This window comes from Engystomops pustulosus, chromosome 10 (genome assembly GCF_040894005.1).
Source record: "Engystomops pustulosus chromosome 10, aEngPut4.maternal, whole genome shotgun sequence".
Classification (NCBI taxonomy): Eukaryota; Metazoa; Chordata; class Amphibia; order Anura; family Leptodactylidae; genus Engystomops; species Engystomops pustulosus.
In genome coordinates this window covers 80,502,906-80,521,337 of record NC_092420.1, presented here as the reverse complement: position 1 = coordinate 80,521,337, position 18,432 = coordinate 80,502,906, and the positions used below count along the sequence as shown (strand labels likewise).

At 45.6% G+C, this 18,432-nt stretch overlaps 1 protein-coding gene across 1 annotated transcript in view; it reads right to left on the bottom strand.

Annotated features, from left to right (window-relative positions):
- The window catches only part of DNAJB4 (DnaJ heat shock protein family (Hsp40) member B4), a 28,420-nt gene extending 13,000 nt beyond the window's left edge, over positions 1–15,420 (bottom strand). Inside the window, exon 1 of the mRNA XM_072127422.1 lies at positions 15,044–15,420. Coding sequence (XP_071983523.1) covers positions 15,044–15,254 — 211 coding nt within the window. The 5' untranslated portion in view covers positions 15,255–15,420. The remainder of the gene's footprint in view (positions 1–15,043) is intronic.
- Positions 15,421–18,432: the final 3,012 nt, after the last annotated feature.

The following is an 18,432-nucleotide window of genomic DNA, read 5'->3' as shown; positions in this document are numbered from 1 at the left end:
TCATGTTCTCAGCCCGACTTACAGAAATACATATGTATGGAACAGAAGGTATGAATCAGCGTGAAAGAATGATTATAGTAACCATAGCAATGGAGAATATAGAAGTACCTGATTCATTTATTACACAGGTGCACAAGATTTTTTGTTTTGATCCAGTAGCAAATTGTCAGGATTCTGACAATGTAAATTAGAAAACTAAGATCATAACTGGCTGCGCCCATTTTCTGTCGTACTTTTGCACTGACAAGATTTTAAGTGTCGCAAAGGATCTGTATTGTGGCAAAGCAAAAGGGGGGGAAAAAAACGACAAAAACTGGAGGAAAGACAAGAGTGAATGAACAATTTCAAATAGAGATGTCGACTGCTGTGCTCCTGACTGAGAGCAGTTCGTAATTGTTCTCCAGAAAAAGATTGTTCCAACACCAGGAGCAAAATAGTAACAATGCAGCTGTATGTGAAGAGTCTGTTTATTAAGCATTTGTTAATAGTTGCAGGTAAAATTTATGTACAAAACCAGGGGCATAACTACAGCGCTAGCAGCCATAGCAGCTGCGATGGGGCCTGCAGTGTCAGGGGGCCCCGGCATCCAATCTGGCACACTAAAACGTGGAGGATGTGCACCATTATATACATAATGGGGGTCATTTACTAAGGGCCTGATTCACGTTTTCCCGACGTGTTACCCGAATATTTCCGATTTGCGCAGATTTTTCCTGAATTGCCCCGGGATTTTGGCGCCGGCATGCACACGACAGAAATCGGGGGATTCGTAAAAACCGGCGCATTTTTTTTAAAAAAAGTGTCGCTGGACACGCGCTTACCTTCACCCAGAAATGGATCGTGGACTCCGGCGAACTTCAGCGCAGAAGCGACACCTGGTGGATGTCGGAGGAACTGCCTTAGTGAATCGCCGGAAGACCCAAATCCACCGCAGAGAACGCACCGCTGGATCGCGAATGGACCAGGTAAGTAAATCTTTCCCATTATACTACACATTGTACAGTATAATATGTATATAACATATATGTGATGTATCAAGACAAAAACAGCACTCCAGCAGGCTGTGATAGAAACAGTGGATCCTTTTATTCCATCAAATGTGACGTTTCGTCCCTATAAGAGCCTTTGTTTTTGTCTTGATATTTTTGGAGGACCCACAACCCGGCCTTTATAAGCTTGCACCCACCATCTTGGACCTATGTTTGTGCTGCTTGGATTTTTTTCTAGTGTATATATGTGATGTATATATTCTGTATCTGATTTATATTAGCTGTATGTGTCTATGGTATATGGTGTGTGTATGTATGTATATATGCTGTATCTTTGTATATGGCACTGTATTTGTGTATGCTCCATATGCATACCTCCCAACATTTGTGAAAGGGAAAGAGGGATAAAATGGTGGCAACCAACTGAGCTATAATCTCAGCAATTAACAAAGTGTAGAATTTTGGTAACTAAGAACTATGACTACTGTTACACTGTGACACAGATTTAATGCCTTGGTATATAGGGAGGGATCTTCTCAGAAATTATTGTAATTATTGAGACTATTATTACTATTATGGAGATTATTATTATTGAGATGTTTATTATTATTTTTACTATTATTAATAATCATCTCCATAATAATAAAAATAATAAAATTTATAATAATAATAATAATAATAATAGTCTCAATAATTACAATAATAATCTCTGAGAAGATCCCTCTCTATATATTAGTGCAGTAAGTCTGTGTCACAGTGTAAATGGCAGATAACATGTCTTAGTTACCAGAAATCCTCAGCTCTGTATCACTGGGCTTATAGCTCAGTTAGTTAAGCTCCTGTCTATGGTGCAGAGGGTCCCAGGTTCGAATCTCAGCCTGGGCAAAACTTTATTTAATTTAATTAAATAAATAGCTTGTGTCTGGGGAAGCCCTGGAGACCATATATGGACAGATGCTGATCTGCACCTGATGACGTGGTCCCTGCTCTCTCAGCTAAGCCGACACTTCTCTGAAAAGGATTCCCTGCCCGATGTCTGCTCTGGGGAAGCCTAGGAGATGCAGTGACCATATATGGACAGATGCTGATCTGCACCTGATGACGTGGTCCCTGCTCTCTCAGCTAAGCCGACACTTCTCTGAAAAGGATTCCCTGCCCGATGTCTGCTCTGGGGAAGCCTAGGAGATGCAGTGACCATATATGGACAGATGGTGATCTGACCTGATGACGTGGTCCCTGCTCTCTCCACTAAGCCGACACTTCTCTGAAAAGGATTCCCTGCCTGATGTCTGCTCTGGGGAAGCCTAGGAGATGCAGTGACCATGTATGGACAGATACTGATCTGAAGCTGATGACGTGGTCCCTGCTCTCCGCTAAGCCCGACACTTCTCTGAAAAGGATTCCCTGCCTGATGTCTGCTCTGGGGAAGCCTAGGAGATGCAGTGACCATATATGGACAGATGGTGATCTGACCTGATGACGTGGTCCCTGCTCTCTCCACTAAGCCGACACTTCTCTGAAAAGGATTCCCTGCCCGATGTCTGCTCTGGGGAAGCCTAGGAGATGCAGTGACCATATATGGACAGATGCTGATCTGAAGCTGATGACGTGGTCCCTGCTCTCCGCTAAGCCCGACACTTCTCTGAAAAGGATTCCCTGCCTGATGTCTGCTCTGGGGAAGCCTAGGAGATGCAGTGACCATATATGGACAGATGCTGATCTGAAGCTGATGACGTGGTCCCTGCTCTCTCCCGCTAAGCCCGACACTTCTCTGAAAAGGATTCCCTCCCGATGTCTGCTCTGGGGAAGCCTAGGAGATGCAGTGACCATATATGGACAGATGCTGATCTGAAGCTGATGACGTGGTCCCTGCTTTCCGCTAAGCCCGACACTTCTCTGAAAAGGATTCCCTGCCCGATGTCTGCTCTGGGGAAGCCTAGGAGATGCAGTGACCATATATGGACAGATGCTGATCTGAAGCTGATGACGTGGTCCCTGCTCTCTCCCGCTAAGCCCGACACTTCTCTGAAAAGGATTCCCTCCCGATGTCTGCTCTGGGGAAGCCTAGGAGATGCAGTGACCATATATGGACAGATGCTGATCTGAAGCTGATGACGTGGTCCCTGCTTTCCGCTAAGCCCGACACTTCTCTGAAAAGGATTCCCTCCCGATGTCTGTAGAAGCCATTCTGTACTGTGAGTTCAGGCTTTCAAAGTATTTACTATGCGGACACAGCGCCGGGACACAGCGGGACCTGGGGGGAAAATCCGTGACAATCTCATAGCTGCCCGTGACGTGGGGCAGAGGTAAGAAAAACGGGAAAGTCCCGTCAAAATCGGGACGGTTGGGAGCTATGCATATGTGTATAAATATGTGATTATAGCTTGCCTGTGTGAGTATACAAATAGGTTTATTTTTTAAGCGTGAAGGGGGCCCCATACAGAAGCCTGCTATGGGGCCCTGCATCTCCTAGTTCTGCCCCTGCATTAGAGCTTTTTATACAAAATGATGACCGTCTCACTTTCAAAACTGTAGTAAATGGTAAGATATGGTGCCTAAAAGTTCTTTTACTTCTCAGTGTACATCCACGCCCCTGCACTAAACACAGTTAATGTAACTTCTCTGGGTAAGACGAGGGCAGCCATATTTGACACAGTACTTGTACGTGGGCTGGTTCAGGAGAAGAAAAAAGCTAAGCGTGGTACGCAAATTGCTGCGATATGGTAATTTTGTGCTCTTTTTATCTGCTTTTCTCCCACGCAAAGTTTTTTCTTCTTGGTTGCTAAAGGCCTTGAAAAGTGTTCTCCATGTAAGTGCAAATAAGAGAAGTCTGCGATGAAACATTGTCACGGTTATATTTAGCAACAGTAGCGAAGAAAATAAATTGTACCTAGACAGCATAACTGCAAAGAGTACAATAAACGCCTCCATCGCAGTACAAGGTACAATATATTCAAGGTTTTCTCTCCAGCTGTTGGATCTCTGGATGACAAGACAGCAGGGACCAGTCATTAATTGGGAGGTGTCCAGAATGGAAGCAAATTCCAACTTTTTACGTGACTTTTAAGGCTGCGGACCATGTAAATACAGCTTATTGACAATGCCAAAGAAACTGGAGACAAAATGAAACATGTGGCTCTGGCCCTGGCATTTCCTAGAATAAACACTGAGTGGGTGGCGCTGACGGAGAGACCACATTCCAGGAGCCTACAGCGAGTTACCGAGGGTTATATACAACAACATACACACAACAGCCATAAATCACCCATTTAAATCACCATATATACATATATATATACTTGTAGTGATGGTTGGATACACGTCACTCCTGGTAGTATATAGCTCAAGTTAGGGAACCACCCCTAATCGTATTTGATAAGAAAGTACTTGGAACTCAAATGCGGGGCAATCTTCTTTCTATCAAGATAATTATATTTACATTTGACTTTAAAGAGGACCCGTCACCCAAAATTTCGGCACTAGGAGCTGCTTACTAAAGTAAGCAGCTCCTAGTGCTTGAACAAACGCCGCAGTGTTAGAGTGATAGTGTTACCGGAAACCTCTAACACTGCGGCGGGGTACAATGTAATCATCGGACAGCTCGCAAAGCTGTCCGACATATTCATGAGGGGGCGGGGTTGGACGTGGCTAGGGGCGGTGACTGATGCATGACACGCAGCACTCACCGCCAGCCTATGGAGCGAGCAGGGTGGTCCGGGGAAGAGGCAGCGCCTCGGACCACCCCCTCATGAATACATCGGACCGCTTTGCAAGTGGTCTGATGATTACATTGTACACCCCCGGAGGTTTCCGGTAACGCTATCCTTCTAACACTGTGGCGTTTGTTCAAGCAGTGAGCAGCTCCTAGTGCCGAAATTTTGGGTGACAGGTGCTCTTTAAGTATGTGCAACACCCCTCAGGAGCTGTTAGGGGGAGTCGCGAACCCTCTAGGAAGGTTCTAGAACCTGGGTATTGTGTAATTGCAGCTATAGATATTGCCTGGTGTATGTAATCATCCAATGATGTGTCTGTTATGAAATCTGGAAGGTGATTGGTGAGGTGTTACCACCTGATCAGGGGGAGCATAAAAACCCCTGCTGGAGAGCACATGGTCTTATCCCAAGGAGAGTGTGCAGCACACCTTCAGTGCTGCCACAGCCATCAATCCCAGAAACTTCTAGTGCCTCAGGCCTACAGCCTGGCACACAGGGCGAGTCTGGAGACTCAAGCCCAGAACTGCAGCTTCCACTACTTGGACTCAGATTTACCTGAACCAACCCAGCCTGCATCAATTATCAGGCTGTGTGCACCTTTCCTGCAGACCAACTCTCCACAACCTTTCCAGCAACCACGAATCTGCTGTTTAATTGCGTTTGGCCGTTGCCTGCTGTTCATCAAAGAACTGTAAGTTGATTTGCACATCCTTGCTTCCGTCTGATCCCTGGATACGACTGTCTACCAACATGTGCTTCCCCATCCATTACCCAAGGACTCATCCTTTAGGGGTTGCCCCAGGGAGAAACCAATACATCAGCCTCTCCCTCCTATGCACACACCACCTGCTGCTCTGGAAGATGCATTATGTAACTGTAAGTGTTAGGTCCCCCCATGCAAAATCTATTTTGCCCCACCACCCCATCCACCCAATGAATATACCATGTCATAGTACTGCACATTATATACTTAAAAATATTTCTGGACTTAGGAGTCCCGTGGGCAGCCCAACTGAGTGATTAACAACCTTCCCGGTATGAGTCTATGGACTCATATTTCCACAAAATTATATTATATACTTTAACAGGCTTCCTGCAGATAGGACACTATGTACAATCTGCTCATCTCCTCCTGCTCCATAACATGCTGCCTGCAGATAGGACACTATGTACAATCTGCTAAGCTCCTTCTGCTATATACCATGTTGCCTGCAGATAGGACACTATGTACAATCTGCTCAGCTCCTCCAGCTCTATAACATGCTGCCTGCAGATAGGACACTATGTACAATCTGCTAAGCTCCTTCTGCTATATACCATGTTGCCTGCAGATAGGACACTATGTACAATCTGCTCAGCTCCTCCAGCTCTATAACATGCTGCCTGCAGATAGGACACTATGTACAATCTGCTAAGCTCCTTCTGCTATATACCATGTTGCCTGCAGATAGGACACTATGTACAATCTGCTTAACTCCTCCTGCTCCATAACATACTGCCTGCAGATAGGACACAAGATTGTGATTTTATGAAGCAAGTCCTTATTTGGGAGTTATCTCAATGACTAAGACCTGCTCAAAGCTCTGGGTTTCAAACATGCTAAGATTTACCACATTCCCTGTGGAGAGTCTTTCTGCACTGATTCATTTTCACTGATTAATAAAAGGTTTCCCATTTATTAGCAGATAATACAGTAAGTGGAAATTGAAGTGTTTGATAATTATAAAACCTGCATAATGAGTCAGAAAAGCTAATTTACATATCAGAAAAACAACTGTAATTAAGGTACAGTGCCCCACTGGCAGCTAATTTAGGTGAAATGGGGAGGACTTGTAACCCTTTATCAGCAGCCATTGTTAGTCACGGAAGTGACACCCAAAGGCCCAAATCTATCGAAAACAGTGCAGTCTGCACTCAGTCCAGTTTGCCTGTAAAGTGTGCAGGGTGCGCCAGATTCATTGGGGCTCATTTACTAAGGGTCACGCTGTGCACTTTTATCGGAAAGTGCACGTTCCTCATGGCTAAAACGGTTTGCACTGGTATTTAATAAGTGTGTGCACCGGGAATGTGGCACACGTGACCCTTTTGTGGCTTCCATGCGGCACAAATTAGGGGACGTGCCGCTGCGCGATCCGACTGATTCGGACTGAACGCGGGATTTAACTTTTAAATTGAGCCGCAATCCCAAGCACTTACATGCACCACTAAAAAGATGGTGAACTTTGTCGGACCTGAGCGGGGAAGTGAGGGACATTCAGGATATCGTGTGCACGATCTTAGTGAATCGCGGCACAGTGCATGATCGTCGGACAATCAGTGAACTCCGGTGACCGTGTAAGTAGATGTGCCCCATTGTGGTTTTTAGTGCACCTTCAACACAGAGCGCACAACACAATTCTGTAGGATACGCCATGATAAATGTGCCACACGGTCCAACTGTGCACCAGAATTCTGTCACGCATCGGGTGTAGCGCAGCCGTGACACATATGTGTTTGCACTGAAAATAACGTGCAAAGTCAGGAAAAAAAACTGGTGTAGGGTTTTTAATAAATGTGGGCCAATGTCTTTCTTCATAGTTTATATGTAAAATCTATATACACACATATATATATATATACACACACACAATGGGGCACATTTACAAAGGGTCCGCAGACGCAAATCCGTTGTGGTTTTTCCGAATATTTCCAATTTGCGCCGACTTGCCCGGGTTTTTGGCGCACACGAACGGATTGTGGCGCAATTGCGCCGGCTTTCATGCGTCAGAAATTGGGGGTCGTGGCCGTCCGACAACCCGACGGATTCGAAAAAAAGGCGGAGTTTAAAAAACGAAGTGTGTCGCAAAATCAAGCACTCACATGCACCAGGAAGAAGAAGGTGAACTCCGGCGGACCTCGGTGCAGCAATGACACCTGCAGGAAGTTGGACGCACGAGCTTCATGAATCGCCAGAAGACCCAAATCCTCGTCAGACAGCGTGCCGCGGGATCACGACGGGACCGGGTAAGTAAATCTGCCCCAATTTTTTTCTCCATATTTTTTTCAAAATGTATCAAAAACTTTGACATGTAAACACACTGAAAGTATTGAGAGGGATATGTGAAGATGTTGCCTGTAGCAGCCAATCAGATTCCAACTTACGTTTCTTAGAGATGATTGAAAAATGGAAGAAGGGTGATACCATACATGGCATTTTTGGTCCGTTTTTAAGCATGCGTTTTAGGTTCGTTTAAAAACGCATGCATTTTCAGAAACGCATCCATTTTTGAAAATGCATCAGTTTTTGACCATTTTGGACCGTTTACCATGCGTTTGACTGCTTACAACCTGTTTATCTATTAAGATAAATGGGGAAAATGGAAAAAAACTCTCAAAAACAGATGCATTTTAAAACGAACCCCCGAAAACGCATGCTTAAAAATTTACCAAAAACGCCATGTGTGGCATCACCCTAAGCGTGGAGTCCATAAGCAACTACTTGAATGCTCTTTTGCAATAGATTTGGTAAATCTTCCCCAATGACATGTGTTTCTCCTTTCCTTTATCATTTTTTTGAGGTAAATACTCTTCACGGATGCCAAAAACCTTGACTACATACTGTAGGTGTGATAAATACACAAAAACAGGCGCCTCTTATGAGTGAACTGCCAGCAAAGGTAGTTGTCAAGGAGATCGCTGATCCTAATGAAGGCAGATTAGTTACAAAATTTGCGTCAATGAACGTTTCCATGGATATAAAAACGCAAGATTCTGTTTGTTGCTTATCAATAGCTTAAGAGCTTAATAATTTTTGGGTACTAGAATAGAGGTTCTCTATAGAGGGCGGGAAAACATCTTTTTCATTTTTGGGTTGTCCACTTTGAGCTACTGATGTTAATACGATACCTATAAGGTGATCCGGGAGAGTGGGTAAGTGCTGGGGCTATCTATACAGTGAGCGGGCACGTGCTGGGGCTATCTATATAGTGAGCGGGCACGTGCTGGGGCTATCTATATAGTGAGCGGGCACGTGCTGGGGCTATCTATATAGTGAGCGGGCACGTGCTGGGGCTATCTATATAGTGAGCGGGCACGTGCTGGGGCTATCTATATAGTGAGTGGGCACGTGCTGGGGCTATCTATATAGTGAGTGGGCACGTGCTGGGGCTATCTATATAGTGAGCGGGCACGCGCTGGGGCTATCTATATAGTGAGCTGGCACGTTGTAACCCGAATGAACGGAGCAGTAGGTTGGGAAATGTGCGCTGACATTCCAAGTTATCGGCAAGTTATCATCATCAAGTTAAAACTTGACTTTTCATGTTTGTGGCTGGATAATCTCTCTAAAGTGGAGTAAAAGTTCTTCAAGTAACCTGGCTAATGTCCTTTAATGGGTGCAGGTACTATTGGTCAGGCTTCAATTCCACAACTATTGGCTGCTCTTGGGGCACAAACAAAGGTCCCGTAGTCCGGCTTGGGTGATCCGCTCACACTCCAATGACAGTAGACTGCCGAAGCCGCAAACGTCTGCAGGAATAGGACCTGCTCTAAGTTTTGCAGGCTTATACACAGGAATGTGGAAGCCATAGCCATGTACATGAGTGCATAGAAATACATGGGACCACGTGCTTTCCATTGTAACTGCGGCTAACACACGGCTCAAAAACAAGGCTCCTGTGTATAAGCACTAAGGCTCAGTCTAAACTATACATTTACATATATATGTGTATATGCATAGCCATATGTCTCCATTCACCTCTTTAGGAGGCCAAAAGACTAGTTGCATTGGTGTCCATTTTTTTCAACTATTTAGGACTGCACCTTACTATAGAAAGCAACACCCCAAAATGATATACTGTACATTATACAATGTTCTGCAATGGCAGTCCGTGTGTCTATGCCTCCGATAAAAGGGCTCAAATACTGTATCAACAGAACCAAACATGTTACATGGCAGCAGAAATCAATGACATGACAGGTTTACAGGCATAAAGTAGCATCCAAAATATACAGAATGTTTCCCATGTATGGCTGACATATGTCACAATGACTTAATCCTAATCTACCATCAAAATGCATCATAATAAAGATCCAGGTATTTTATATTTGAATTTAATATCCATGGCTCCCTTCCTTTTAAAATCATCATGTAAAATTATGCTAATGAGTCAGAAGGATTTAGAGGGTTACCGTTATCAGCGCTCCTTCATGCTCTAGCTTCACAGGCTGTTATACTGTGCAGGAGAACTTCCCCCGTCTCATTGTGTGAGATTACAGAAGAAAGACAGAGGGGGCTGAGTGCTCCGGCACGTGCTGGGGCTATCTATATAGTGAGCGGGCACGTGCTGGGGCTATCTATATAGTGAGCGGGCACGTGCTGGGGCTATCTATATAGTGAGCGGGCACGTGCTGGGGCTATCTATATAGTGAGCGGGCACGTGCTGGGGCTATCAATATACTGAGGGGGAACGTGCTGGGGCTATCTATATACTGAGAGGGCACATGCAGGGGCTATCTATATAGTGAGCGGGCACGTGGTGGGGCTATCTATATAGTGAGCGGGCACGTGGTGGGGCTATCAATATACTGAGGGGGCACGTGGTGGGGCTATCAATATACTGAGGGGGCACGTGGTGGGGCTATCAATATACTGAGGGGGAACGTGCTGGGGCTATCTATATAGTGAGCGGGCACGTTCTGGGGCTATCTATATAGTGAGCGGGCACGTTCTGGGGCTATCTATATAGTGAGCGGGCACGTGCTGGGGCTATCTATATAGTGAGCGGTCACGTTCTGGGGCTATCTATATAGTGAGCGGTCACGTTCTGGGGCTATCTATATAGTGAGCGGTCACGTTCTGGGGCTATCTATATAGTGAGCGGTCACGTTCTGGGGCTATCTATATAGTGAGCGGTCACGTTCTGGGGCTATCTATATAGTGAGCGGTCACGTTCTGGGGCTATCTATATAGTGAGCGGGCACGTGCTGGGGCTATCTATATAGTGAGCGGGCACGTGCTGGGGCTATCTATATAGTGAGCGGGCACGTGCTGGGGCTATCTATATAGTGAGCGGGCACGTGCTGGGGCTATCTATATAGTGAGCGGGCACGTGCTGGGGCTATCTATATAGTGAGCGGGCACGTGCTGGGGCTATCTATATAGTGAGCGGTCACGTTCTGGGGCTATCTATATAGTGAGCGGTCACGTTCTGGGGCTATCTATATAGTGAGCGGTCACGTTCTGGGGCTATCTATATAGTGAGCGGTCACGTTCTGGGGCTATCTATATAGTGAGCGTTCACGTTCTGGGGCTATCTATATAGTGAGCGGTCACGTTCTGGGGCTATCTATATAGTGAGCGGTCACGTTCTGGGGCTATCTATATAGTGAGCGGTCACGTTCTGGGGCTATCTATATAGTGAGCGGTCACGTTCTGGGGCTATCTATATAGTGAGCGGTCACGTTCTGGGGCTATCTATATAGTGAGCGGTCACGTTCTGGGGCTATCTATATAGTGAGCGGTCACGTTCTGGGGCTATCTATATAGTGAGCGGTCACGTTCTGGGGCTATCTATATAGTGAGCGGTCACGTTCTGGGGCTATCTATATAGTGAGCGGTCACGTTCTGGGGCTATCTATATAGTGAGCGGGCACGTGCTGGGGCTATCTATATAGTGAGCGGTCACGTTCTGGGGCTATCTATATAGTGAGCGGGCACGTTCTGGGGCTATCTATATAGTGAGCGGGCACGTTCTGGGGCTATCTATATAGTGAGCGGGCACGTTCTGGGGCTATCTATATAGTGAGCGGGCACGTTCTGGGCTATTTATATACTGAGCGGGCACTTTCTGGGTCTATCTATATACTGAGCGGGCACGTGCTGGGGCTATCTATATACTGAGAGGGCACGTTCTGGGGCTATCTATATACTGAGAGGGCACATGCAGAGGCTATCTATATACTGAGGGGGCACGTGGTGGGACTATCAATATACTGAGGGGGAACGTGCTGGGGCTATCTATATACTGAGAGGGCACATGCAGGGGCTAACTATATACTGAGGGGGCACGTGGTAGGGCTATCAATATACTGAAGGGGAACGTGATGGGGCTATCTATATACTGAGAGGGCACATGCAGGGGCTATCTATATACTGAGGGGCACGTGGTAGGGCTATCAATATACTGAGGGGAAACGTGCTGGGGCTATCTATATACTGAGAGGGCACATGCAGGGGCTAACTATATACTGAGGGGGCACGTGGTAGGGCTATCAATATACTGAAGGGGAACGTGATGGGGCTATCTATATACTGAGAGGGCACATGCAGGGGCTATCTATATACTGAGGGGGCACGTGGTAGGGCTATCAATATACTGAGGGGAAACGTGCTGGGGCTATCTATATACTGAGAGGGCACATGCAGGGGCTATCTATATACTGAGGGGGCACGTGGTGGGGCTATCAATATACTGAGGGGGAACGTGCAGGGGTATCTATATACTGAGAGATCATATGTAGGGGCTATCTATATACTGAGTGGGCACATTCAGTAGAGTAGGGTCCTGTAAAAAAAAAAAAATTGCGTATACAATGTTATGTATCAATGCGGGAATGGACGCTGGTGGGGGTGAAGCCACAAAAATTCTCCAATCAGGGGTCCCAAAATTCTTAGTGGTAGCCCTGTATGCCATGACTGTAGGTAGTCAAATCTCTAGGACCCCCCAGAAATTCAGAGGATAAAAGGGATGGTAGTACAGATACCAATAGCCCTTGAAGTCCACAGTTAGTCAGAACTGGGTTTAAAGGGCAGGGGGGGGGGCATCAACTGTTTTGCCTTGGAACTTCACCTACCCTAATCCCTCCACAACTACATACAGTATAACCCCTGCTACACATGATACCTGGCTTTAAGGAGATTCTCCAAGAATGAACCATCCAGAGTTATGGATCTAATGGGAGCTGTTAGATGTACATAGAGAAACACTGAAAATCTGCAAGCTGTTATAGCAGGGCCCCTTGGCAGAAATCAGTGACTGTGCCTCCTTCAGGCTTATTTTGGATGTTTCTCCGATGCGTTCTCTTGGCTCCGATTTGCTGTTTGCAATTAAGGATCACTTCTGGAATTTCATGACATCATGTAACATTCTTTTCTGCGCTATGATCCAGATCCGTGCAGTTCATGTATGTATTATATAGGAATGATGGGATCACATCAATTTAGTCTGGACAGTAAATTCTGTAATAGTGACATAAGGACGCTCTTCTCGAGTGGTTGACTATTTTTTTTTAATACACTTCTTAAAAATAATATTTGACCCTTAAACGGAGATCGGTGAGCGCCGCGCTCGGAAATCTCCGTCAGCTCCATAGAGATCAGTAAACATGCAGACTTAAATTGCCTTATTCGATAAATACTTAAAGGGGATGTCCAGCCCACTAAAGTGAAAAATCAAGGATAACTTGCTGATTGATTGAGATCCTAGTGGTGGGATACCCATGGATCAAGAGAATGGGGGTCAGTTGTAACCCGAATGAACGGAGCAGTAGGTTGGGAAATGTGCGCTGACGTTCCAAGTTATCGGCAAGTTATCATCATCAAGTTAAAACTTGACTTTTCATGTTTGTGGCTGGATAATCTCTCTAATGTGGAATAAAAGTTCTTCAAGTAACCTGGCTAATGTCCTTTAAAGGGTGCAGGTACTATTGGCCAGGCTTCAATTCCACAACTATTGGCTGCTCTTGGGGCACAAACAAAGGTCCCGTAGTCCGGCTTGGGTGATCCGCTCACACTCCAATGACAGTAGACTGCCGAAGCCGCAAACGTCTGCAGGAATAGGACCTGCTCTAAGTTTTGCAGGCTTATACACAGGAACGTGGAAGCCATAGCCATGTACATGAGTGCATAGAAATACATGGGACCACGTGCTTTCCATTGTAACTGCGGCTAAAACACGGCTCAAAAACAAGGCTCCTGTGTATAAGCACTAAGGCTCAGTCTAAACTATACATTTACATATATATGTGTATATGCATAGCCATATGTCTCCATTCACCTCTTTAGGAGGCCAAAAGACTAGTTGCATTGGTGTCCATTTTTTTCAACTATTTAGGACTGCACCTTACTATAGAAAGCAACACCCCAAAATGATATACTGTACATTATACAATGTTCTGCAATGGCAGTCCGTGTGTCTATGCCTCCGATAAAAGGGCTCAAATACTGTATCAACAGAACCAAACATGTTACATGGCAGCAGAAATCAATGACATGACAGGTTTACAGGCATAAAGTAGCATCCAAAATATACAGAATGTTTCCCATGTATGGCTGACATATGTCACAATGACTTAATCCTAATCTACCATCAAAATGCATCATAATAAAGATCCAGGTATTTTATATTTGAATTTAATATCCATGGCTCCCTTCCTTTTAAAATCATCATGTAAAATTATGCTAATGAGTCAGAAGGACTTAGAGGGTTACCGTTATCAGCGCTCCTTCATGCTCTAGCTTCACAGGCTGTTATACTGTGCAGGAGAACTTCCCCCGTCTCGTGTGAGATTACAGAAGAAAGACAGAGGGGGCTGAGTGCTCCTGCACAGTGTAACAGCTGGTGATGCTACCGTATGAAGGGGCTCTGATAACACCCACCCGAGCCCTGGTTCGGGATAATTAGCATAATTGTAAAAGTCGATTGTAGTGGAAGGAAGGAGGCCATGGATAACAAATATAAGAAGATAACCACAGTCACTCTGCCTGGGTCTATGAGTATCATGTATCATGTGTGATTTTTGACTCTCAAGTTACCTGACATAAAATGGAATTTAGTTACTATGTAGCTATATATTATCTATGGATTCTGTGTGCGACATTCTATGTTCTATGTAGTTTTGTAATGAATTTGTCTACGGCACATACAGTGAGCTGTTCAGACAGAAAAGATACTACGTGATCAAAGTTGTCAGGAGTTTCTGAATGATCGCAGCAGCTGCTTTGATAAATCCTACAGGATGGGGGTCTGGCTTAATGGAACTATGCAAGTGATTATAACCAGTCTCACCCCCTATGCTACTGACGCCCAATCGTCAGATCGCAAAGAGCTAAAAACTCCACCAGTCAATGTCATTTTTAAACATAGCTGCAAAAATGTCCCGTCTTAGCCGAGGACACTTCCATCTGACATTGCTTCGAAGTCGCACAAAATTCTTGACGGATCTCTGTGCGACGTTCAACGGTAAACATATCCTGCTTATGTTATTTTTCTGCCTTATGTTTGGTCCTGATCGGGGAAGCTTATGAGATACAGGCATTAACCCCCCAGGTGCCGGTTGGTGAGACGTAAAGTTAATACATACCCTCCTCCCCGTATTGATCATAGATCTCCCTCTTCTTGGGGTCACTCAGCACCTCATAGGCTTCTGCTACCTCCTTGAACTTCTCTTCTGCATGGGCTGACTTGTTCTTGTCAGGGTGCCACTTCAGAGCTTGCTTTCTGTACGCTTTTTTGATATCCTCCTCTGAAGCCCCCTTCTCAATGCCCAAAATTGAATAGTAATCTTTCCCCATAGCCCCAATGACAACAGGACTGGAATGGTCAGAGCTACTCGTTCTTAGTGGGATGCAAAAAGCGTGTCCCCCACCGAGTGCTCACCAGTCCATCCCCTCCTGCTCATATATAGAAAGATCAGCTCCCAGCCTCCCATGTACGTCTCTCTGCTGCCTGCAGCTTTTACCAGCTCTTTCTAGAAGTTTTTTTTTTTTTTTAACAAGCAAAAGCTTTATTAGATGACAGGCGACAGAACTGCTACCTAACTCGGGGCACGGCTTTCTTTTGTACCAGGATAAAGCGGGTGACACCAGCGACACAGCAGGGTCACAGAAAACTGACAGCGGCATCTGTAGAGGCAGGGGGATGTAACTCTGCAGTCCTACAATGGAAAGCTATTTTTCCTACATAAGTCATCGCTGCCTGGGTGTAGACGTAATATTTATAAGATTATTTTCAGCAAAAGTAGAAAACTTCTAGAAGAAAAATCTTTTATCATAAAATTATAATCATAATACAGCACAAAGAACATGAAAGTTTACTAGCTTTGTACATATTTTAGATTATTCATCTTAACCAGAGTTTCGACTCCAGAGCTGCACTCACTATTCTGCTGCTGGTGGAGTCACTGGGGCTCATTTACTTATCTGGTTCTGCGAAGTTCACGAAAGTGAATTGTCCGACGTTAATGCACATCTGCCGCGATTCACTAACATCGTGCACCCGATATCCTGCACGTGACGCTTCTCCGCTCAGGTCCGACAGAGTTCACCTTCTTCTTCCTGGTGCATGGAAGTGCTTGATCTTGCGATAGAATTTGAAAGTTAAATCCCGCGCAGCTGCGCCAAAAACCGATCGCATGTAACACAATCCCAGTGCAGACACCTGTTAAATACCTGTCAAAGACGCACAAATCCAGAGAACGGTGCAAAGTACATCAAAAGTGCGATCCGTGACCCTTAGTAAATAAGCCCCACTGTGTAGATACATGACATTACTTATCCTGTACTGATCCTGAGATACATCCTGTAGATCCTTTTATATTTTATATAAAAGGGAAAAACATTACAACATACATAAAATAAGCCATAACTTCTGGTAATATATAACAATAATATAAACTGAAAGAAACTATTCTGGCGCAGCCACACACACACCATACCACAAACCTGCACATAATCCCACCACCAGTACCGTATTTTCCGGGCCATTAGGCGCACCGGAATATAAGGCGCAACAGTCCGATGCGCCTTATATATGTAATAATTCCATATATAAGGCGCATCGGACTATAAGGCGCAGGGTCGGGGGCGTGGCGGAGGTCCGGGGGCGGAGCGGAGACGGGACGCGACGCCGAGAAGAGACGCGGAACGCGGGGAAGGTGAGCAAGGAAGGTGAGGGGGAGGTGGAGAATGGAATACTTACATAGGTCCCCGCTACCGGAGACAGCAGATCTCCAGCGGGAACTGCAGGCCACGCGGCAGAAGCTGTTCGTGCCGCGTGGTCTGCAGTTCCCGCTGGAGATCTGCTGTCTCCGGTAGCGGGGACCTATGTAAGTAGAGTCCGCTGCCCTCATATAGGGCGCACCGGACTATAAGGCGCACTTTGGATTTCCAAGGAAATCCAAGGCTTTTAAGTGCGCCTTATAGTCCGGAAAATACGGTAGTTGTTTTTTGTTTATAACTAGCAGCAAAAATAAAATACAGGCAGTCCCCGGGTTACATACAAGATAGGGTCTGTAGGTTTGTTCTTAAGTTGAGTTTGTATGTAAGTCGGAACTGTATATTTTATCATTGTAATCCCAGCCAGAACTATTTTGGTCTCTGTGACAATTGGATTTTAAAAATGTTGGGTTGTCATAAGAATCAGGATTAACACTGAAGCTTCATTACAGACGCCTGTGATAACTGTTATAGCTGATTAAGTGTAGCCTAGGACTAAAGTACAATAAATTACCAATATCAAGAGGTCCGTTTGTAACTATGGGTCGCATGTAAGTCGAGTGTTCTTAAGTAGGGGACCGCCTGTAAACACTAAAAACTATCTTGAACTCCCAACGCCCATCACCCTCCCACCCAGACACTGGTCTTACATCCGAGTTCGCGTTCAGTAGTCCAGATCAGTGCCCAGGATCATAGTTTCCAAATCCTTCCATCCCCCTCCCAACCTAATACCTAAACTCCAAGACCAACTTAAAGTATATACACATATAAACTACAACTATACACTATATACATATACACTTTACATTGGGTACAATACATATTCAAGACACCACATAAAGTCCAGGTTCGGCACCTACAAGCCATATATCCCCTATATACTCAGAAAACGAAACAAAAATCTACTGTGCAGCATCAGCCCAACACCAGGAGGGGAGATGACAGACTAAGGGACACTTAAGGAGAACCCCCTCCAAAGGAGCGAGGCCCTTCCCGTGCCTAGTCTCTCATACTCCAAAGAGCGCACCTTCACCAGGTCACCCAGAATGTTCCTAACCACCTCATCCACCGGGAGCATTTTATGCTGCGTCGATACTAAGCACCGTGCGTTCCACGTGTGGTACTTGACCACTAGACTAACTAGGAATAACGTGCAGCGGTCCCGGCCACCCAGGCCTCTGAATGCCCCATAGGCCCACTCCACATAGGAGAGACCGGCCAACCCTTGCCAATGGATGAAAGCGCCCACCCGGTTGTACACCTCTGTGTTAAAGGGGCACTGAAACAGGAAGTGGTCCATGCTCTCCAGCAGGTCACCGCACTCCTCCCAGGGACAACCCCTTTCTTCAGAGCTCCTACACTTCAGATTGTCCCTCACACATAACTTTCTATGGAAGCAGCACCAAGCCAAGTACCAAAACTTCAAGGGGATCCTGATGGAATTCAAAATCCCGACGGCCTGAGGCTTCTGGAAACGGTAAACAGGACCTTGGCAAGGACTTTCTACGACATGGTCCTGATCTTCCACATTCTCAGACCCCACCAGCGAATCATCTTCAGAATCGGGGTAGCATAAGCCGGAAGATGCCCATGCGGTGTGCGGAGATCCTTCACATCCCCTCCTGTCTCCGATTTCTGAAAGAAAGGTCGAAACCGTTCCATACAGGAGTATACCCACGGAGGAGCCCTCTCTTTCCAGAGGTTTGCAACATTGATCTTTAGAAAAGCAAACAAAAAATTGAAAAAACGCCAGCTC